The 23,271-nt window shown below is 47.6% G+C and overlaps 7 protein-coding genes across 7 annotated transcripts; all 7 read left to right on the forward strand.

Moving 5' to 3' along the window:
* Positions 1-431: 431 nt before the first annotated feature.
* On the forward strand, positions 432-2,504 carry LSM04_002782 (ATPase; the record flags this gene model as incomplete). The annotated part of the gene is made up of 1 exon (XM_067339346.1): positions 432-2,504. The coding sequence occupies one exon, from the start codon at positions 432-434 to the stop codon at positions 2,502-2,504; it is 2,073 nt and encodes a 690-aa protein (XP_067194835.1).
* A 260-nt stretch (positions 2,505-2,764) lies between these two features.
* On the forward strand, positions 2,765-7,798 carry LSM04_004157 (protein of unknown function DUF4456; the record flags this gene model as incomplete). Its single annotated transcript, XM_067339347.1, has 1 exon — positions 2,765-7,798. The coding sequence occupies one exon, from the start codon at positions 2,765-2,767 to the stop codon at positions 7,796-7,798; it is 5,034 nt and encodes a 1,677-aa protein (XP_067194841.1).
* Positions 7,799-8,425: 627 nt separating this feature from the next.
* LSM04_002189 (uncharacterized protein) lies at positions 8,426-13,885 on the forward strand (the record flags this gene model as incomplete). Its single annotated transcript, XM_067339348.1, has 1 exon — positions 8,426-13,885. One exon carries the CDS (start codon positions 8,426-8,428, stop codon positions 13,883-13,885), a length of 5,460 nt encoding a protein of 1,819 aa, XP_067194831.1.
* Positions 13,886-14,557: 672 nt separating this feature from the next.
* Positions 14,558-15,772, forward strand: LSM04_001206 (Lysine methyltransferase; the record flags this gene model as incomplete). Its single annotated transcript, XM_067339349.1, has 1 exon — positions 14,558-15,772. The coding sequence occupies one exon, from the start codon at positions 14,558-14,560 to the stop codon at positions 15,770-15,772; it is 1,215 nt and encodes a 404-aa protein (XP_067194828.1).
* Positions 15,773-16,243: 471 nt separating this feature from the next.
* Positions 16,244-18,772, forward strand: LSM04_002321 (uncharacterized protein; the record flags this gene model as incomplete). The annotated part of the gene is made up of 1 exon (XM_067339351.1): positions 16,244-18,772. One exon carries the CDS (start codon positions 16,244-16,246, stop codon positions 18,770-18,772), a length of 2,529 nt encoding a protein of 842 aa, XP_067194832.1.
* A 415-nt stretch (positions 18,773-19,187) lies between these two features.
* LSM04_004744 (Maf-like protein) lies at positions 19,188-19,865 on the forward strand (the record flags this gene model as incomplete). The annotated part of the gene is made up of 1 exon (XM_067339352.1): positions 19,188-19,865. One exon carries the CDS (start codon positions 19,188-19,190, stop codon positions 19,863-19,865), a length of 678 nt encoding a protein of 225 aa, XP_067194844.1.
* Positions 19,866-20,260: 395 nt separating this feature from the next.
* LSM04_001706 (uncharacterized protein) lies at positions 20,261-23,260 on the forward strand (the record flags this gene model as incomplete). The annotated part of the gene is made up of 1 exon (XM_067339353.1): positions 20,261-23,260. One exon carries the CDS (start codon positions 20,261-20,263, stop codon positions 23,258-23,260), a length of 3,000 nt encoding a protein of 999 aa, XP_067194829.1.
* Positions 23,261-23,271: the final 11 nt, after the last annotated feature.

Below are 23,271 nucleotides of genomic sequence, written 5' to 3' on the forward strand. Positions count from 1 at the left end.
TATGTGTGTTTGTGTGTCTGCGTGTGTGTGCCTGTCTGTGTGAGTGTTTATTTTTGTGTGTTTGAGTGACTCTCTGTTGATTTGGATGGTGTAAAGGTTTGTATGTGTATGTGTTTCCATTTCAATCTCAATAACTTCGTTTTTGTGTTTCTCTTGTTTCATTATTATTATTATTATTATTATTATTATTATTATTATTATTATTATTATTATTATTATTATTATTATTATTATTATTATTATTATTGCCTATCTTCTCTACTCTATCTCTTTTCATGTTTCTTCCTTCCTTTTTTTTTCTTTGCTTTCTTGTGTATCTTTATTCTCTCCTTGTGCATTATTATCACCGTTCACCCGTACTGTGGCTCTCAGCAACACTCCCTTCCCCTCCAATCCCTTCAGGGATTAATCAAGAAGTGAGTGAAACTCACATGTGTGGGGCAACCGATGCGTTAGTTGTGGTGGCACCCGTCGCGTGGTGGCCCTCGGCGCAGTTGTTGCATTGCTACCCGTTTGACGCGGAACGTACGTTTGCGTCCGCCATTACTTGCACCGGTGTGGCGGTTGGAGCGACGGAGCGTGTTGTGGGACTCTCACGTTTGGGTCAAAGTGTCATGCTTAGTGCTATTCGTGAGGACTCAGTGGTGCGATTGTACAATCCATTTAACGGGGGTGAACTGCGGATGGAGATTGACACAGCACGCAGCGAAAATGCACTCACCACTGGAGTTTCATTGCATGAACTCGTGGAGGCCGATCGGGTGCGTGTGGAGGCAGCGCCTCTGCCGGTGGGTATATCGTTGTGTAATTTAGAAATGGCAGATCAGGCTTTGGGCGAACGGTACGTTGTGGCCGCACTGAAATACATCACGCAGGAACTACAGCAGCAGCAAAAGCAACGACAACGACAACGTTCGGTGTGTTCACTTCTCATTACAGGAGAACACGGTGTTGGAAAGACACACACATTACACCAGGTCAAGCAGAGGATTCCAGAGGTTATAAATGTGTGCGGTAAATGTTGTGTGGTGGAACGTCGTGATGTAAGTGTTACTCAGTTACTGCAGTTAGATGAGCGGGAGGCTGTGGCAGTTATACAACGCATCTCTGCACTTCCCCCTATTGAGACTACGAACAACAGAAACGATTCTTCTAGCGCTGGAGTTGTTATTCTTATTACACTTGATGGAGTAGATTTGCTCTGGGGGACAACCAACTCGCTGGTGGCACTGGTGTCGCATCAACTCTGTACCTCGCTGGATGAAATGGATGAAGCTACACAATCTGCGGATTACCACATTGTAGTAATCACCACTGCGGAGAACACCACCACACTTCCCACGGCACTACTCTCACGTCTCTCCTCACGACGCGTGCATATCGCCCATCCCTCACTACAGGAGCGGCTAAACTATATGGAGACGCAATGTGGCGTAATGGACTTCCCACCCCATGTACAAGAGAGAGTGGCGGAACTACTCGCTGGATACACCGCCGGTCAACTGGCAGTCATGAACAGCCAGACGTTGCTCCAGATGTTGAAGCACGAGGCCACTCTTGATGCGAAAGAGCACCACAAAGGAGAGGTTCACCATAATGATACCCACCCTGATACCAAAAATGGAAATTTGGATGACGCGTATGGAGGATTAATTGGGCTTTCGAATGTACTGTGCGACCTTGAAGAGCTAGTGGTGTGGCCGCTTCAAAATATGCGTGTATTGCGGCGCTACGGTGTGACTCCGCCGAAAGGTGTTGTTGTCTGTGGCCCACCAGGGAGTGGCAAGACATCACTCTTAACAGCTCTCGCAAGGCGTCTGCGCACTGGTAGACTGCACGTAATGCTTGTCGACGGCCTCACGCTTATTGAGAAGGCAGTGGGACGTACAGAGAAAAACATTGCTGCGTTGTTCGCCAACGCACGGGCCACTTCACCCACCGTTTTATTTCTTGACAACATAGACAGCCTTGCCCCACCGCGGGGACGACGGATGAGTGAGGTGTCGAATACTGCAGACCGAACACTCAGCACACTGTTAACTGTGATGGATGGAATCAGTGGAATCAGCAACGGTGACAATTTCGTCTTTGTTGTTGCGTCCGCACCTTGTATAGCGGCCCTTGATCCTGCGATTAGTCGGCCTGGTCGTCTGGATGTTCATCTCACTCTCCCGCTTCCAACAGCCGAAGAGTTACGCCTTTATATAGTGCGTCGCTTGCTGGTGTGTGTGACACAATGGACTGACGGCGACAAGAACAGTAGAAACAATAATGCTGATAAGGGTGAGGTAGATGAATATGATGGTAAAGAAAAACCTGATATCGAGCGTATTATCGAGGAACATGCTAATCGCTGGACAGCTATAGGACGACTCTCCGCTGCAGAGGCAAATGCTTTTGTGCGTGAAGTGGTTCTGCACATGGTAGAGAGCTCGTCTCTCGGATTGTTGGATCGCCTGAAGGAGGCGCTTGATGCTGCGGCTGCCGCTGCTACACGTCTATAATTATACCACGTATAATGTTATCTCAGGTGTATAACTGTAGTTGTACACTTTCTGATTTTTGTGGATACTTCAATGTTGAAATTTGTTTTTTATTTTTTGTTTTTTTTTCGGCTGGGGGTGTTCTTTTTCTTTGTTTCTTTAAGTGTGTACATGTGTGTAGTGGAGCACTATAGAAGTATTCCTTTGATTCCAGAAAAAAAAAACAAGAATATATATTTACCTATCTATCTATATACATATCTATTTCTGTAGCCGTGTAGATGTCAATACAGCGTCCAGCAGTAAAGGAGTCGCGCCTGCGCACAAGATTGGGGACTCGGTTCCAGCAGGTGTTAGTGGCCTTTCAGGATAGCGTTGTAGAGTTCAACAAGTCACTGGATGAACAACAGATGCATCAATTGGTGGATTTGAAGGAGTTTTTGCGGTGTAGTCACAATGAAATTGCTGGAGTGCTGCAGACAGAGGAGCAGCGTGTGGAGTCGCATAAAATCTATCTGGAAAAGTACAGTAAAACCATTGCTGATGCTGCAGATGATGAGTTGCTCCCACCCTTTACGGACCCTTATCATGGTGTGGAGATGCGTCCCGATGAAGGAATTGGACGCCTTCGGGTTGAACGACAACGTCTTCTTGATCTCTGTGTTGCTGCAAAATCATCCCATGACGCGCGTATTGAGGCCATTGCTGAGTGTGAACGTGCAATTGCGGAGCGAGAACGGGAGCGGCGCGATGGTATGCGTGAATCGCTTGTGAAGCTTGTAGCGGCGCTTGCGCCCATTGGATACGTGAGCATCACTGGAACCCAGGTACTTGCACAGCGTGTGATCCACGCTACGAACCGTCGGCTGTGCGGAAACCACGCCTGTGCGGCGACGCTGCTGTCGCGGTTGCGCTGTCGTGAGTTGCTGCGTCATCGTACGTACGGCCGGCGCCTGGCGGCGGTTTACGACGCGTCGCTGCGGTTGATGGCGACGGGCCGGCGTTTGTGGGCGGCGACGCTTCTCCGCTCGGCGCCCCTTCGCCGTCCGGCTTTGCGGGACCGCGTCGTGCGGGAGACGAGGGCCCTCGTGGCGGCCGGGCGGCGGGCCGGCGGGGAATTCCTCCGAGCGACGGGGGCAGCCGCGGAGACCCTCCGCCGCCGCCGCGAGCCAACAGCCGGGGAGTTGGGCGGGCCCCCACCGCCGGGGGGATCACGCCCGGATGGATGGCTCCGCGCATTCGATGGGCGACTCGAAGCCCCCGTCTTCGCTTCAAGTCCAGCTGACGTCGCCGCTGAGTGGCGCGTGAAGGCAAATGTGCTCATGCGAAATACAGTCGCAAGGGCAGCAGCTCACAATGATACCGTTAGGGAAGGGGAACAGAGGTTGTGCAATGAGGCCGAAAGTGTATATACTGCATTACACACCGTCCTTCAATGGGTATGCACTCCAGAGGCAGAGGAGGCCGTCATGTGGGCTAACGCATCCCTCCAGGGTATAGACCCCGTCTACGCCCCCTTCACTACACCGAACGAAGCTCTACTATCAACCCTCACCGCAGAGGCAGATCGACAAATTCCGCCACTCTTAACGTCTATAAGACGCGAGAGTGAGTGGTTTACAGACGCCATAGAGGCGGAACTCCAGAGTCACCACACCATCCTTGAGGAACTCTTACTTACCGGTCCAGTCAACGTCCTCACCATATTCCAGAGGGCAACTGAAGGATTAGAGGCGACAACAATTGGTGCAATAGGTTTTATCCGCTCCCGACTTCTCGCTATTTCTGACGCACGCAAAGATCATGAGGATACCCTTCAACGTGTGGAGATAGAACTTGCACAGTGTCAGACGCGACTACAACATGCCATCACGAAGGAGGCAGCGGAGGTGCTTTTCGTGAAGGGACTTCGGGTGCTCGAAAGAATAGCGGCACAACACACAGAGTTTCACCGCTGCACCGTGCAAATGCTACAAAGCATTATGCAAGAAGGTCCGGAGGAGGTGGAGCGGCACTGTGTTGCGCTTCTACGTCTGCTTGGACTCGAAAGCGAAGAGTCATGTGAAAAGCGACTCGAGCAAGAACGACGTGAACGTGAAGCAGCAGCGGCAGCAGCAGCAGCAGCAGCAGCAACGAAACGTGGTCGTGCGAAGGAAGTGGTGGTGGAACCCCACTCGGAAAGCGATGAGGAAGACACAACACCATCATATCCTACCATTACAGCAGATGATGGACAGGTATTTTGTATCGTTGGCCCAATGGCGTTGGACGATCGGCAGCGAGCAAGCCCGCTAGAAACACCGCCGCCCTTGCCGTCGTCAGAAACAACGGCAGGACAAATTATGAAGGGTCATACATTAACTCCAGTCAACAAGCGAAAAGCCACTCCTACTCCTACTCCTCCCTCCCAACAGCAACAACAAGACGGCAAACGAATCAAAAATGCAAGTGCAAAACGACAAAGTAACTCAGAGTCAACGCAATCGACACCAGAACCAGTCATTGGACCATTACCAGCTTTTGTTCGTGCGTATGAAACGCTTCTAAAATCTGTAGTTTCTGAAGCTGACGGAACGGAACTACTTTCAGTGGATGCTGTAGAACGATGGCGCGAGATGTTACGTTACGAAATACTTAATTGGGCAATTGATCTCTCTCGCACTTCTCGTAACTTTGTTCAGGAGGAATGTGCATCGCGAAAGTCAGAGATAGACAAGGAGATCAACGAAGTGCTACGCCATCATCGCCGCCGACCTGCAGCGCTACAGGCGGAAACATATGAGGTACGTCTGCGAAATATTGAAAGCACACGTACAACTGAGGAAAAGTACACTAAACGTCTTCGGGATCGGGTGGCGCAGGTAGAGGCTGTACTCTCTTCTGTTGGCGAGGACAATGATATGGAAGAGCGTGACGCAAAGCTCTTTGAACAGCTACAAGATCTAGAAAATAAGGCCAAAACAGCGAATTCTGTGAACTTGATACAGGCCCAAGAGCGGGAATTCGCTAGTTTGGTCGCGTCCTCTGTTGAGGAACATACACGACGGCAGCATAAACTTCTGGCAGAGTTGGCAAGAGAACAGGAATCATTAGAGTCAGAGTGTCGCAGCCATTTGCTTGATTGTGGTATGGTCGTTCCTGCAAATCTTGATGAAGTGCAAGATTGTAGTAGTTTTGGTATTGAAGGTAGTGTCTCTAGAGAGGCCATGGAGACACTGCTTCGGTTACACAATGCCGCAAAAGCTGTTAAGGATAAACTTGCGATACAGTACGAGGAACATATGCGGTGTATAGATGCAGCTAGGGTTAGTTATAGCACCGTTTTTGAGCAAAATGTTGGAGAACTACAGATGCTGGCACGCCTGCAAGAAGTTTTGACACGTCTCAAGGTACAAATTCATTCTCTAATTGCTTTATCTGATGCGAGTGAAGCGAAAATTGAGAATATACTAAAGGAACTCGAGGAGAAGATTAATGCCCCAGCACCTCTTCATAATTTTACAAATACCTTATATGAAATCACTAGTCGTGACTACGGAGCTGCTGCTGCTGCAGACCCACACTTGGCTTCCCCCATTGGTGGTGGTAGTAGTAGTACAACCGTAGGAGGAAAAGAATTCGGTGCACTCACGCCTTTGACGTTAGAGCATACACACAACGCTGAAGAGGAATTAAGTGGTCAATTGGCAGAGGTGAAGTTAGACATTCAGAGACAAATTCAGTCAAGTGATGTCGCCAAAGTATTTCGAATCCTTGACTCGCTTCGCGATGTACTCTACATCCGTGGTCGACACCTCAATTGTTTGCAGTACGGTGTAGAGCTCTTCAACGTACCACAGGAGAACTACATTGAACCGCGTCTGGGTGCTGTACCCGACATGACTTCCATGGAAGCAGCTGGCACAACTAGTGCTTCACTGCCTCTGCAAAACCGCACTTCACGTAAATTGCGATCCCAATCTCCAGTAAACAGTGCACTGGCGTCACTCTATACTGTGGGGGAAGTGCCAGAGGTTATTCCTGCAGAATTAGAGGTAGGACAATGGCTTGCTGCGGTAAAGACGCAGGTTGATACAATTGTGGGCCAGCACTTTTCTGAATGTCCGTCATCACTCACACGTCGACTATCTGGGATGATTGGTGGTCAGTTCGAAGATGTGATGGGAAAGTCCAATAGCGTCTGTGAGCAGCAACGACAACGTGTCTTGCTGCACATAGAACATGCAACTCGGCGTTACCGCCAGCAGGTGCAACGCGTATTTGAAGGGATACAGAAACTGCCTCTTTATCTAAGTAGTTCTATTTATACAATATCCGCTACTTCACTTGAGAGGCGAATTGAAACGGTGTTTGCTAGATTTGCTTCCTTCTACGGGGAATCTGAGATGATGCGTGGTGTTTATGATCGCCTTATGAAGGTGACACTTGGTTCAAACTACAATCGTGACAAGCTTGAAGCACTCCGCAGTGCAGAGGGAGTGCGGCAAGAAGTGACTCAAATGGCTATAGAAAAATTTTGGGGCTACGCACTGCGTGAAATGGAGGACGAAGCTACTATGCACGCTGCCCGTGCGCTTAATGTGAATAACAATTTCTTTGCCTTCCTGCAGGGACTCGTAACGCCGGAGAAACTCAAACCGCCGGAGGATGATGGTATTACTGGTCAACACCGTGGACTACGTCGTCTGCTGCGGCTGAAGGAAAGAGAGGAACGTGCAAGGGAGATGCAACAGCATCAACAACTGCAACAACCCCTATCACCAAAGCGTGAGCGCCGTTTACAGGAGACGATGCCGCGCCAAAAACAAGCCGGGACGCAAGGGGAAAAGAATACAGCAGCTGGCAGAAGGTCGGACCCCACCTCTGATCTCAACAGCGGTCCACTTCCATTATCGGCAACACGCGAAGTGGAATACGCCCGCGTTCCGCTCCACGCCTTCCGCCCACTAGAGGAATTTAACGCTACTCATCCCAACGCTACCGTGGAAGCACTTAATCAAGATGTCGCCCCCACGTTTGTACGTATTTCACTAACCCCACATCTTCACTCAGGAATAGGAGGAGGAGGAGGAGGACGACGGCAGAAGAGTGAAAGTATCACCACGCTGCCGAAGGAAGATACTGTCCCAATTGTGGCACCAGCATCGCTGCTGCACAAGGAAACCGCCGCACTTACACAACAGTCAGTTGAACTTTTCAACAGAACCTCCGCTGATGCTGCTACCAAGACAAACGACACTTTTCAGCAGTGGTCAAATAGGGAGGTAACGTGGAAGGAGATATGGAAAGCCGCTATTGACCGTCTGAATTCGTAGTTGTTTTATTGTTATCTGTGTGTTTTGATTTTTTGTTTATTTATTAATTGATTTCCTCTTATTTTTCTCACGTATTTTATGCGTGATCGATGTACACAACAGTATACCTGTGTTTTTTTTTTTTTTTTTTTTTTGTTGTTGTTGTTGTTGTTGTAACAAGGCCTGAAAATTGTTTTTCTTGTTATAAACTCTCTAGACAAAGAGACTTACCACAGGCGCATTTCTTTATTTGCCCCTCAGCTTTTTCTGAGTTGGGGTGATGCGCTAGTGCTTAGAGCGCAATGTCAAAACAATCGTCTTTCATGTTTTTTTTTTATTTCTTTGATGTGGCAGCTTCTCCTTATCCTTCTCTTTCTTTCTCTGGCGATGTGTATGTGTATTTGTGTTTTATCATCTTCATATTGTATTCTCTTTCTCTTTCTTTTTTTCGTTTGAATTATTTGTTGTATTTCTGTATTCTTTCTGTTTTATTTTGCATTATCATATTTTTCAGTAGTTTTCTATTTTATTTTGTTTTTCGTTTTCTCTTATTAAAATATTTTTTCTTGCTTCTCAAGAGGAGGAGGAAGAGGACGAAGAGGTTAGCGGTAGTTGTGACTTTTCTGGGAACTCTTGATTTGCGCAGAGATGAGCACTTCCAGCCCAACTACACTCTCACTCTTGTTGCAACAGCTGCGGAATACGGCGTCTCAATTGACAGCTAAACCATTATACGCCCCGCACCAGGCGGAGTACGCAGCAGCGGTGCAACTCATGGAATCTCATATTTTGGCGATGAGTGACGGTGCGTGGCGGGCTGTCGTCTCAGACGGTACTGCTTCAGATCTTATTGGATTTGCCATAGAGAGTGTGTCGCGTGATGCGCTCTCATCTGTAGCTGTACAGGCATGGTTAGATACGATGGATACACTACTGCTGCGTACAAAACCATCTGCGAACCCCACTCACCTTGTGCTGCAGTTGTGGGAAACTGCAACAAGGATGGCGAGGGATCGTAGCAGCGAGAGTGGTACACTTACAGCTGTGCTGCGGCTCCTTCGTGTAATTCTGCAGCGGCGACCGATGAGCATTGAGTGTGTTCCACGACAGCATCTTCCGCATCCTGTAAAAACAGTGGGAATTGCCCCTCGGTTGGCAGCACTTGAACTACTCCCATTACTCGTTCTACATCAAGGACACCAACCACAGCATAATAATCAACAACAACAAAAACAACAGCAGAAGCAGTCAGAACGGGGTATGAATCACAACAATAATCAGAAAGTTATCCTTACATCTCCCTGGTTTGAATATCTACGTAAAGCCATAATAAGTCCCATCCCTACTGTACGAGGGAAAGCAGTAGAGGCCATTTGTGTATTGTTACATGGAGGTTTGTCACCTGATGCGACACAAATTACTAGTCTTTTGGATCTTCTTATGCGGCTAGCAGAGGGCGGTGAAATGTCTCCGAAACTACAGAATGATTTGGGAACTGCAGTGGGACGCCTAATAGCTCTTTCCCAGCGTGGAGCAGGATGGAGTCATTTTGCTGCTACTAATGCTTCTGACTCGGCACGTATTATTGCTCGTGTATTTCAATCTGCAACAATGACGCGTTCCACACAACGCCTTCTTTCTATTGCAATAGGTGAACTTTTACTTTTACTAGCTTCATCCCCGACATCGGTGGAGGAAGCTATCAATTGTATTTTTGGATTATTACTACCTGTTCCGTATGATGAGCGAATGTACATGCCTCCCATAGTTTCGCGTGCTGTGCAATGTTGGGCATCACTTGTGGGCTCTGATATGATACGTGTTGCTATTGTACGAAGTCTTTCGCGGTTTCTTGATACTTCCTCTGGAAAGAGAGTCACACACACCGCGTTGTTGTGTTTGAAGAAAGTCCTACTCACAACAGTTACGACGAGTGAGTTTGACGTGTCGCTTTGGGCGCAATTGCTCTTGGTGCCACAAAGACACCCAACTCTTGCACAGGCGACTAGTAATGCGGCGGCGAGCTTGGCTCAGCGAAGTGAAATGTGTGGAAGGATGCTGTTGCGAGAGTTATATACCGCCTGTGGTGAGATTGAACCGGAGAAAATGTTGTTGCCATCCTTTACATTACGGGCAAAAGTGCTGGTGACAATGCCATCAGTGTTCTTGCGGCGCCCCGCCGTACTGGAGACACTACTCGCTATTGTTGCGTCTCTTAGCATTGACACACCGCCACCACGTGTGGAAGGAGCATTCCTGCGTCGTGTAACGTACTTTAATCGTCTGGCGTTGTTACTCCTCACCCACCAACGTGGACGACTCGCACCTGCTATTATCACCAATATCAAAACCTCTGTACGTGTATTTCTTAGTCTTCTTGTTAGCAACCCATCTGAGGCACCTCTTTATGGACGTGCTGCGAGTTCTGCATGTTCTATTCTTGTTGAACTAGGTACAGGCGATTTGGAGCTAAAACTTGTGGTTGCACTACTAGAAGCTGTGGAAGCAACTGGTGGGGAAGTGGGAATGCAACTGCGGGCGGCAGCGTATGCGTTACTTGGTGGGGCACTGTGGTCGGCATGTTCTGACGATGTCGGTAAACGTGGGGTTTTGCTACAGGCACTCGCAGATGTGGCAGACGCTATTCGAAGTGGTGTTCCATGTGTAGCATCAAGTGTAGAAGGGGAAAAGGATGATATGTTACTACTACCTTTGCTGCTTCCCCCACAAGTATCATGTGCTGTACTGGCAGATTTTCTTGATGATCGACAACGTCTAGTACCAGGAGTATCACAGAAAACACAGGCACATGTTGCCTATTGCGCTGTGCAATCAATTATTGGAGGATGTTCCAACGGTGAACAAACGTGTTTGCAACGTGTATTTGAGAATCTTGCTGAATGGCGTAACATGAATGGCGGTGATGTGGCAGTAACTGCATGGAATGTAATGCGTTGTCTTGATGGTATCTTTGCTAATTGCACTAGTGAGTCTCTAAAAGAAGTAGGCGCATCATCAGCAGATGAATGGTTTACATTCGTCACTGATCATTGGTTATCCTCTGATATTTGGGTTGTGCGACTTGCGGCGGCACAACTCTTGTCGCGATTGGCAATAGCCACGGGGAAACGTGATGCCTTTACATCTAATGCTGTTAAAGGCTTTGATGTGAATGCTGAAACTTATCATCTCAGTGGTACCCTTCTTGCGCTTGGTGAGATGCACAGTGACTATGATACCCCCACAGCATCAATGGCCATTTCTTTCGTGGCCCGTGTGTTGAAACAGCAGCACGGGTTACGTGGTGATACAACTGTCGTGAAATCAGCTCTCTTGGCACTAATACGTATGACACCAAAGCATGGGCAATTAATAAAATCTACTATGTCCACTACATTGATTCCACAACTTCTAGTACCGGCGCCAATGACGCCCATTGAACCTATTGTTTCATCACTTTTACTTACGCTATCTTCAATGCTATCCCTGCAAGTACCCCCGCAACAGGATAACGGTATAAGGGTCTGCGTAAGGAATTTTGTATACAGTGCCGCCTCCTTTCAGTCACTCTCGGCTGAAGGTACCAGTTCAATCTTAAGAGATGTTCAGCGCAACGTGAAAGATCTCAAGCAGATAGTAAAACCCCATAGAGATATTGCGAATGCATCTACCTTTATTCTGGATATCGCCATTGTGAGACGGCGTATATTGAGACTCTTGAAGGATCCAGGGGGGCGCCTTAGCGATGAAGTATCGCGAGAAATAGCCAATGTATTGGATGCTTGTTTTCATCTTAATAATTCTGATCTGAATAATGTATCTCTCTTGCAAGTAGCAAGTATGATTGATATGGCCGCTTCCGATGAAACACGCTCAGCATGGATAAATTTGGCCTGTACCATTGTATTTTACGCATGTTGTGATGGATATCGCCATCTAGGGACACGTATTCAGCAAATGGAACTTGTTGTGCGAGGAAAACCGGCGCAGCAGCGCGAAGAGAGTGAAGAAAATGTAAAGATGGATGCTACATCAAATGATACTCACGAAGATGAACAACGTTTGTCGTTTGGAGGTAATAAAAAACGTGGTACAGGAGCAACTGGTTTGGGAGTAGGAGGAGGTGCAGGAAAAGGTGAAACAGCAATGGAAGTAACAAGTGAAGTGGCGTCAAAGGTGGCGGTACTAACACTAATGACAGAGATACTTCAAAGACAACTACAACTACAACAGCAGTATAAGGAGGGGGTTCTCCCTGATGCTCCTGTGGAGATAGATGATGAGATGCGTACATCTCTGCTTCGTGTACTCCTCGCTGCCGCCTCACTAGCGGAGGTGATGCCAAGTATGATTACACCCGCCGTCTCTGCACTACACGCCGCTGTGCGATTATACGGTGGCCGGGCTGGGGATAGTAAATCAGGTGTTCCGCCGTTGCACCCATGGCGTGTATTGCTTGTGAACGCGTTGCAAAGTGTCATTTCACGTGCGGTGTTTTGCTGCGATGCGGCATGCGCACTGGCGGAAGCGTTTCTCGAGTGCGGTGTCGCGGATGACGGTGGAGTGCGACGTGTCTCAACAGCGCTTACGTTGTTGTTAACAGCACTTGACGCACGTGAAGCCGAGGCCGATGCCGTTGCCGCTCGTACATCTGTTAATGTGAGTCCTGCAGTGCGCTACGGTGGGGGCAGTCGTGTTCTTATTGCACTTGCCGCGTGCAGTAGGAGATGTGGGGCGGCGGCGGCGGCGATAGCGTCAGCGAGTGGACAGGCCGCAGCGGCGTTGTTGTGTAATCAATTAACGACGTCCATTGCACTTGCACACGGTTATGAACCGACACACGATATGGTCTCAGCACCACTCGATGATTGTGCACACACCACACCAGCAGCGGCGCTTGCGGTGTTAAGTTGTATGTGTGCGGCTGCATATGCACTTGGGCCAACAGTGCGACATGCCGCCGGGTGTCTTGTGTGTTTGTTGTTGTGTATGCGTTGTGTGCCACTGCGGCCTATGCTGGGCATTGTGCCACTGTTATCCACAAAGCACCAAGAGATTATTTGGGAGGTCTCCTTTAAACTTCTTCAACTACCTGGAAAAAAGGTGGAGGTGGAGGAGCATGGAGTATTAGGTGATGAGGCATTCACCGATGGCGATGCCGCAGACGTGCTGGATATTGCAGCAGCCACAACGTGTGAGAAGAGTGCAGAAAAGGTGGAATCACTTCTCCATATAATAGCAGTACACCACCGCTGCTATGTGGGTTCACTTGGCGCTCTTCGATTAGCGTTACAGGCATCATGTCGTGTGGGGTGTGTCGAACATCTGCTGCATCATGTCAAGGTGAATGCTATTCTCACATGTGAGGAGAAGATTTTTTCTGCTATGGCGCAGTATGTGAAGAAGTTATCAACTGTTGAGCAACAGCATCTAGCGCTTTCGAGTCCATCTGGTTTACTACTGATGCTATTGCTGCCACCCACAGAGAATGGTAAGGCGGAAGAACTTCTCAAAGGTCCAACACTCACAGAGACTGTGATGGTGCGCCTTGCAGAGGCCCTTGCACAAGCAGACGAACCCTTGTTGTTGCTGCAGCGTGTCTTCCCACGACCGCAAGAGTCAATGCGAGTCTGTGGGATTCTTCTTGCATTATGCCTCTCTGTGCGCTCGGCAGTATTGCAGCAACGGTGGTCTCCCTGTGTGGAGTACGTGTTACTAAGCATTATACATAGTGAGACAATGCGGCGGGAGAACCACAGTCCAAAGGTGCTGGAGCGCATAACCCTTTTTGTCCGTGGTGTGTTACTACTGTTGTCCACAGCAACCGCCGAGACAGTCCGTTTGCGCCACCCGAATGCCTGTGCTGCGCTAACAAAGGAGTTACTGCGGGAAAATGCAAACGAGTTAAAGGAAGTCATTCAATCTCTTCCTATAGGAGAGGCAGCAGCGCTGCGTAAGCTAATGCAGCTTCAAGATTGTGGTAACTCCGTTGGCGCCCAGCGGAAGACGCATGAGTATCGCTCTAGTAAGGAAGTTCAACCACAAGGACGTGCCACAGCAATCCCACAGCGTCTCACCATTAATGTGGCGTCATATACAAAGGTGTAAATTTGCGGTTCTCCATGCATTATGCATATGAACCTAACGTCTCCATCGACATTGGAGAAAGGTACTTTCTTCTGCGTGTATATGGGCAGAAGGCAATGGATTCAGAGAGAGAGAGAGAGAGGGGGGAAAAAAAAGAGCTATATATATATATATATATATATATATATATATATATATATTTGCAGTCCTCTAAGGGGAGATGGAGAAGGAAATGGGAGGTGGAAAAAAAAAGTAGAGTTTTCTCAGCAAGAAGCATTCTGACACTCTTGTTTTGTCTATCTATCTATCTATCTATCCTTCTGTTTTTGCCTACCCCTACTACTCGCTTTGATTTATATTAGTTTTTTTCTTTCCGTTTTGCTCTTTGACTTTGTGTTTTATGATATATATTTTTTGTGTTCTCTTTTTTCCCCTTTATTCGTCTGCGGCAGATGTATTAACACATGGTTCCATCATGTCTCTCTCTCTCTCTCTCTCTTTTGTTGTTTTTTTCTTGCTTTCTATGCGACAAACAGAGCCTTGGCCAGGACGGTAAGAGAGGAGTGGCAACAACGGCAGTCAACTCCCCTTGTGGTGTGAGATTCCAAACACTGCTTCTTCCCTCTTTCCCTCCCTCCCTCAGCAGGGAATACCAGGGCAACAGAAAGAGAAGTAGAAGAGTGTTAAGTATTAATGTACTCCACGAATGTGGGTTTGGAGCACGCTGACGATGCCCCGCTACAGGAAGTGGCTCAACTTTACGGTGACGGCGACGGTCTTCTCACAGCACTACGGGAATGTCTGGCACGATGGAATAGTACCGTCACACCACCAGATGAGTTACTGCCCCTTTTACATTGTGTACGCAAGTACACCGCTCTAGGTGGTCTATCACGGGATGAAAGATTTGTTCAAGACATGTTATCTGTCGCTCTGAATTCCATAGTTCGACGGGCCCTAAAGTTTGAAGTATGTGCTAACAATAATAATGGTAGCGATGAAAATGATTGGGATGATGAGGAAGAGGCGGTAACGAATGCAGCTGTTATGCGTCAAATTATTGTCGTTGCATCGGCTGCTATCTCTAATTGTTGCGGCGGGACCACGCGACACAACGCGGATATGCTTTTGTGGGTGAAGATGAATGGTGAAGTGCTGCGGGTTGTGTTTGGCTTTGCTGATTACGCAGAGGGTGAAACAGGAGCAAGACTCTGGGCTGGCGCAGTCGCACTCTCACTCTACACCCTTGAACACATGCATGAGATGCTGCTATTACCGATACCCAGTACTATTCCCAGTAAGGAGGCGTATTGTCCCTTGCGTGTTATTGAGATTGGATGTGGCCCTGCACTTGTGTCACTTGTATTTGCAAGATGTCTTATGCGTTACCAGCAGTTATTGCAATATACGCGTCTGGATGTTACGGACATTTCACCTGCTGTCGTGGCAGAGGTGCAGCAGTCATTTGCAACCCGTAATGGCCCTGAGATGGCTGCATTATTAACAGAAAACATAAAAGTAAGTCAAGATGCGGCAACGGCAGGAGTAGCAATTGTACGGACATTTTGTTTAGACTTTTCTGATATTCCTGCAGAGATTTCTCAGCAATACGATGTGGTGCTTGGTAGTGATATTGTTTACGATCACGACATTGCTGCACTTGTGGCACCTGCGCTTTTGCAACTTTTACGCCCTGGTGGTGTGGCTTTTATTTGCTGTGAGCGACACCGTGATGGTATGGTATCGTTTGTCGACAACATTCGAACACGTATGGAAGACTCTCTAGAAGTTCTAGCGAACCACGCGGATGTTCAGACGGAACTGCAACAGTTAAATATGATACCTGGACTCACCACAACTGCGTGTTCTCTCGTGATACTTCGTCGAAGATCTTGTAAGATTGATTAGGGTATATATGGTCCTCTGGAAACGAAGCGGTTAAAAACCCAAACAAAACAGGAAAGGAATCCTCACATGTGTATTAATAGACATATACTGATAAATATGGTATACATATTATTGAATCTGTCTCTGTGTGTGTGAATGTGGTTTCATTGACTCTTTCTTTTTTTTTTCTTTTGCTCCTTATTCTATGATGTCCATCTCTTCTTCTATTCGTTTCTCTCCCTCTCTCTCTCTCTCTCTCTCTCTCTCTCGATGTAGTACTGGTTGAACACGCATACACTCACAAAAAACAACAACATAGATAGAGACACAGAACAAGAACAAGAAGAAACAAAACAAATAAACAAATACAGTTTCACAGTTCAAAAAACCAGAGGTCTAATTCGGCCACCCCAAGAAAAATAGGAAGCAAACATAGTCTGTATACGAACGGCGGTGTATTCTCATTTCGCTGCCACTATTAACTCTACTGCTATGTTCCCAGTGGCAATACATGAGAGCCCTGTACAGTGGAACACGCTCCTGCTCAACCTGCTGCAAAGTCTCGGTCTCGCCCCAACACCCGCCGTAGAGGGGTCTCTCAATACACTCACATCGTACGCGGAATCGCCGCTTGATCTCTACAGTGATACCAGTAGTGGCGTGCGTGATGCTAAGGCATACACCGCACTGCTCCTCGCTCTGCATAATGCGACAGTCTCGTGGCCGCCGGCGTTGCGTGGCGGCCTCACGCCATCAGCTGTGCGAATTAGGGAGAATGTGGTGCCAGTGTGCGGTCCGGCGATGGAGATCTTCGTTGTTTTGTACAACGCAGCCGTCAGCAACTGCAATGCCGGGTGTGAATCAATGACACGGGCACGGACTGAACGCGCCTGCCCACCAACACGCAGAATCAGCGGCAGTAGTGTCTCCACAACAACACCGAGTGTAAGCAGTAAAGCTGCATACAAGAGCTTTACCGCAGCGGCAGAACTCGCATTATGCGCGGAACAGGCGCTGGCCGGGGAGTCGGATAAACTTCTTTCTGCCTCCGACCGACATTTGGTGCGACAGAATTTTGACTTTCGTGCTTTGCATGAGTACGCCCAGTTGTGTGCTGCTCTTGCCAAATATGTTTACTCCACCACATCTGGTGCTGTTTCAAAGAAACACGACACTCTCGGGAAGTTAGCATATGAAGTATCGCTTTTGAGAGTTCCCGCATCGCCCTCGTCAGATGACTCCATGCAACTGTTGCCGACGTTGCTGCTCGCGGCGTATCACCGCCACCGTGCAGAGCACTACAACCGTGCTGCAAAGGTCCCAGACATGTCACTTGTGCTAGGTCACATTTCATACGCCTGGCGACTCGTGGAGGAGGTGCAACAGCGTTGTATAGAGAAAATGGCATCATTATCATCAAAGAAAAATAAGCAGCAACGCAGTGGATGGCAGTTACTTGGAAGATTAAGTGCTACTTTCATGGGAGGAGGAGGAGGAACAGAAACTGCAGGTAAATGGGACGGCAACAATAATGATGAGGAAGTTCATTCAGAACCGTTTGCGAAACTCTTTGAATATCTGCAAGACACAGATCTTATAAATATCTTTCCACTTGTTGAAATTCTTATTTCTGATATTGCCGCATTACATGAAAAGTATCAGCATGAAAATTCAGTCATCTATTTTACACGCCCTGCATCAGAGGACGATGTTATTGCTGATACACCTGAAGTGGTTGATATGCTTAGTGGCTGCACTACCCCTTCAGAAGTTATGCCTTTGGCAATAAAGGTTAATGCTGATTTGAACACGTTTGGCGAGCTACCCACAGCGGAGATGCTGCGTGGATTGCAACAGGATCAAGAAAAAACACGTGAAATGCGGGAAGAAGCACGGCGGCAATTAGATCAGGTTCAGCAGCTTGTGAGGAAAATAAAGAATATGGTTCGATTACCCCTAGAAGTTAAACTAAAGTTACAACAGCTTGAAAAACAGCTGCATCACAAAGGAGACCTCACTTTTGACGCGCTCGCCGTTTACATGGATGAGACGCACGACAAGGTTAAGCAGGTGATGGAACACCATGAAGATGTTAGTTCTGATCTTTACCGTGCCAAATGTGAATATATTGGTGAGTACGTTGCCCCTTTTAAGGCAACCACTGACTTGCAGGAACGGGAACGGATTTGGCGTGCAAAGGCAGATGTAGCCCGTGATGCGGCAGCAAAGTTCTTGCTGCACCGTCGCGAGTTGGCGCTGCGTGATGCACTATTGTTACCACTCCCACAGGAGCTGCGGGAAAGTCTACCGCAGGCGGAGTCTGTAGCTGCCAAGGCGAAGGAAGTACTTGCGTCAGACACCACAACTAGGTCAGATATTGCTGCTATTCTTTCGTTATTAAAGAGTGTGCAAGATGATTGTACGGCAGCTCTTGATGAGGCCCCGCCGCATTGGGATCACATTACGCAGGCGTTGCAAGATTTGGAGACGGTGGTTATTGAGGCTCGCACACTTGCAAAGGATGTGGAAAGTGAAACACAGAGAATGGAGCGGGAGAAGAGCCGTATTGTTGTGACTCCACTGCGCCGTCTGCACGATGTGCAATTTGAGACAAATGGAAAGACGGGGAATGTGCGTGGTCGCCGAGTTACATCCGCAAAGACAACGAAAGCAGCAGAAGCAGCAGCAGTCACATCACGGAAAACGACCAACAGAGGTCGCGGAAAAAGTTCCTCCCCGGAGAAGAAGAAATTAGTGAAATTAGAGGAGGGTGAAGGAGGGGAAAGTGAAAAGGAGGAGGATGAACACATGGGAGTAAAAAGGAAGGCACGAAACGTAACGCATGTCGAAAAAACTGCTCCGATATCTGATGTTAGCAGCACAAAGGGAGTTCCAGTGGCATATGTGGCACCCATCCTACGTCGTCGCCTAAGGGAGCGGCTAGAGAACTCAGATAGCAGTGAAAATAGCAGTGAGGATAGTGTCCAGGAGGAACCAGTTCGAAGAAAACGTCGTAGGTAATGAATACCAAGAAAATGAGACTCTTTTATTCCTCATGTCAAGTTGAGTACATTGCCGTTGAGATGCTGGCGGGGAAGAGATTTTCTGCTTGATTGTATCTACGGTGTATGGTGACACAGCCAAAATTTTCCCATAATTGCATTAGAGAGGAAGTTATGACAGTAATTTGCAAATAGACAAATATTGATTTGAAGAGTTAAAAAAAAACTAGATACACAAAAGGAAGATCTACATTGGATATTCTTATGGTGCCAAATTGTAATATTTTTCTTGAAATTCCTTTTTTTTTCTCAAGGTGGATGATCAAATAAAGGTGAGGGGGGAGGGAGCAAAAAAAAAAAAAAGAGGGAAAAATTCCACCGATAAATTCAAGAATAAAAAGTACCGTTGCTGGGGTGGGACGAAAAGTACTCTAATGGTATTACAATACCTCGCTCTCCTAGAGAAAAAGCGCATTGTACTTGCCTCTGCGTCACCGCGGCGGCGGGAGATACTAGGGCGGTTGGGACTAAATAACGTTGAAGTATTTGTGTCAAGCTTCGCAGAGGATCTACCGAAGGCCAACTTTACTTGCGGAGGTGACTATGCATTGCGCACTGCACGACAAAAAGCAGAGTGTGTCGTACATCAGCTACAACAGAATGGGAGTGGGTCTGGTGGGACACCGTCATTTGATATTCTTATTGCAGCTGATACCATTGTTACTCTACCGGCGGCGGATGGAGGTGTTGACATCATCGAAAAGCCTCTTAGCGGCGAAGAGGCGGCGCAGATGTTGCGGAGTTTTTCCGGCAGGCGACATGATGTGTGGAGTGGTGTTGTTTTGGCTGTTCGAGATGGTGAAACACTACGCTGGCGGGAGTTCAAGACTCGTACTGTAGTGGAGTTTGCACCTCTTGAAGAGGCAGAAATTGCCGCGTATGTCTCTGATAGCAGTAACTGGATTGGGAAGGCAGGTGGTTATGGCATTCAGGACAAGGCGGCATGTCTTGTTACGTCTATTGAGGGCGACTACTATAACGTAATGGGATTGCCGCTGCAAGCGTTGTGTGTGGAAATTGACCGACTCATTCAAGAAGATATTGTAAGGTAAGAGGGGGGAAAGGGTAGAAGAACGAAAGAGATAGGGAGAGAAGCTCTCAAGAATTATCATTTCAGAAGAAGAAGAAGGCAAGTGACGGAAGGGAGTGGAATAAAGTCGATATGTTTAAATATACGTGTTTCTTTGTAAAATGATTCTATTTGTTCTGATGTTAGTTTTTGTTTCTTTCTTCGTTGAAATTTTCTTTCTCATCACTATTGTTTTGACACACTCTTCTTTCTTCTACGCTTTCACGTCACACTTTTACTGAGTCTCATAGGGTCGGAGGAACTGGTGGCGACGGTATAAGTCACAACTGGGAGGGTGGCAAAGTACACACACATATACCTTTGAAGTAATTACCATTATCTATATCCATATCCCTGTAGAAAGAGAGAGAAAGAGAGATGGGTAACACATGTGCGCCACAACAGGGATTGCGCTTCAAGAATTTTGTACTCGCTGTATATCCAGATGACCCAAACGATGGGCCTGTGCGAGCTGCGTTGGGGAAACTGCAGAGTTACGTCGCGAGCAACCCAGAGCGTATCCCACGTGTCTGCCGCAAAATATTCAAGGTTGTGGTTATTTACCTTAAACAAAAGAAAGTACAGAGAGTAATGGTTGGTGTAGAGATGCTTCGCGAGCTTATCGCCCATGCTGATGATGTGAGTGGTTTTGTGCCACACTCTATAGAGATATGTGCTACATTGTTGTCGAACACTGCAACAGATGAGTACTGTATTGGAGCAGCAGAGGTGATGACTGTTTTGTGCTATAAACTTGCAAACTGTGCTGGTGGGGAGCAATCTTGTCGACTCATCAGTGACAGCAAGGATCGTCTACTTCCTCCATTAGAGAAGATGTCTTTGCAAAAAGTTAATAAGAATGATCCCGTCGCTGCTGCAGGTGTATTAAATTGTCGTTATGCTGCCCTAGTAGCAATAGGGGGTATCGCCTTTTGCTTAAAAGGTGCCTTGAAAAACTATGTCAACCATCTCTTGACACCTTTTCTCCTTAATCTTTTTGAGGTTCTACGCGGATGGAGTGAGACTTCGCCGAAGTTACAGGAAATTGAAGACGTTTTGCTGCTTCTACGCCAGATTAAGAGTGGTCCATTCGAAACTGTGACGCTGCCCACTGTTATGAGGGAGCGTAGCATGGCGTTTATCAGCGCCTCCTCGTGGGGACTTGGTGCATTGGTTGGTTGTCTCTCGGTTGCTGGTGTACAGCACTTTCTGCAAATTACGGAAGAGTTCATTACATCCCGCAATGGATGGAAATCCTCGGCAGCTGCGTCTGTTGTGTTTCACTCCATTACCCGCGCTATGGAAGGACAACCGCAACAACTTGGTTTTATCGTATGTCAATATCTCTGCAGTCTCAGTGTTAACTATGGCGATGATGTGGCTGTGCTCGCCGGCATCGTTCGCGCCCTCACAGTTTGTGTCGATGAGGTTTGCATGACTGGTACTCGCCCACATGTTGTGTTTGATGTGGTCTGCAGTCTTCACGGTGCGGAGTTAGAAAGACCGCGTCTACTGCTGCTGTTGGCGCTCATGCGGGCCACACACAAGTGGCGAAATGCACCGCAATTACACCTTCTTCTTGTTGGTCTTCTCGCACGTCTGCGGGAGGCATCGGCGAAGACGACGGTGCGAGCACTGCGGGCGTTTCTCGCCGTCGCCGCGTATGTGCGTACTGTTCCCATTGCTGATCGTGGTGATATGTGTGTTGTCAGCACCATCACACCCTTCCTCGCCACCCACGACAAGACGCAGGTATACGCTGTGCGGGTGTTGGTCGAGCTCATAGCTGGCAATTTACCGCGTGTGGCAAGCAATAACAGCAAAAGTAATAATAATAATAATAATAATAATAATAATAATAATAATAATAATAATAATAATAATAATAATAATAATAATAAAACTGATGACAACTACAGTAATGCTGAGGGAGGAGGTGGAGCTGGCGGTGGTGTAAACGTATTAGTAGAGGCAGCACCGCAACTTGTCACAGACGAACAGGATATCGCTGCTGCGAAGAGTTGGATATTGTCACTTCTGGAAAGCAGACAGTCAGTAACGCCGCTGTGTGTTATTGAAGTTGGACGACTAGTGGCAGCCATACTGCAGTCTCAAAGCACCACCGTACTCCCATTTGCTCTCACTGTTGTGGCACAGCTGCAGGATTTCATCTCAGGAGGGGAGAATACTACTGAACTGTATGTGGCGTGGGCACACCTCTCATTAGTAATGCTTGCCAACTGCGGTAGTATCTGTAAACTTCCGCGTCTCACGCAGTATGCAGTGAAACTGACAGAACGACGTTACCAAGCCAATGAACTTTCAAAACACTTTAATTCACGCCTTAGCGACGGAGATGTGAAGACCTTACGACTCACCAATGACACTGAGGAAGCGGGTTTTTTGTTACTAGATGTAGAACAGGGGAATACGCCACCAGTGAAGACTCTCATCGCTTTCGAAGATGTGGCAGAAATTATAGCTAAGGATGCAAGTGTAGAGATCATCGCTGCGTTTAGTGCCCGAAGCCCAGCAGAGCTAAAAAATATCGTTATGACCAAATGCTTTGGTGGTGGTGGTGGTACAATAGAAGCAGATGCTATCTGCACACCGCCACCAACGTCACGCTCGCGAGCACGGGCAGATCACACATTCTCACTCACCACTGGGGTGCCCATAAAAGCGGATGTTGATTCAATTGCGATCACAGTGGTGGACAGTCGTGGTGGTGGTGAAGCGGGAACAACAGTACCCATGGCAGATACAACAGGGAGAGCGACACTCTTTACTGAGACAACGAAGACTCGCATTGCAGATTTGCTTTTGCGACATGGGGTTGGGGCAACAACACAATTGGTACAACCTTCTGATCATATTACCCCACTTCCACTACTATTAACAAATAATGTAATATCTAGTGCTGTCTCATCCGGTGTTGGTGTTGCTGCTGCTGCTGCTTCTAGTGAAGGCGAGTTCGGTGGTGCTGATCCAGGTTCGGTGGTCTCTGCCCAGCGACAGATTGCAGTGGAGTCTCGCACCTCTCGAAATTCTTGTGCCAGTTCAAACTCCAGATCGTCGCCGTCAAACTTACCATTGCAACCCCAGGTGATACGTGTTAGTGATAATGGATTCCATGCAGGCGGAGGGATGAGTTTGCTGACGACAGATGCTGTCAAATTGCGCGTTCGAAGTGATTCTCTTGAAAACAACAGCAACGATGATGATGATGATGAAGATAGTCATCCAGGCGATGATGTTCATGATGTTGACGTTAACAATAACGATGATGGCAATTATGATACACGCAATAATGTTTTTGATGATCCTGATGTTTGGGGAGTGGCTCGGCCTGCAAGTAAGTACATAGACATACTTTGAGGAAAAGTAAA

This window comes from Trypanosoma melophagium (genome assembly GCF_022059095.1).
Source record: "Trypanosoma melophagium isolate St. Kilda chromosome Unknown ctg10segment0, whole genome shotgun sequence".
Taxonomy (NCBI): domain Eukaryota; phylum Euglenozoa; class Kinetoplastea; order Trypanosomatida; family Trypanosomatidae; genus Trypanosoma; species Trypanosoma melophagium.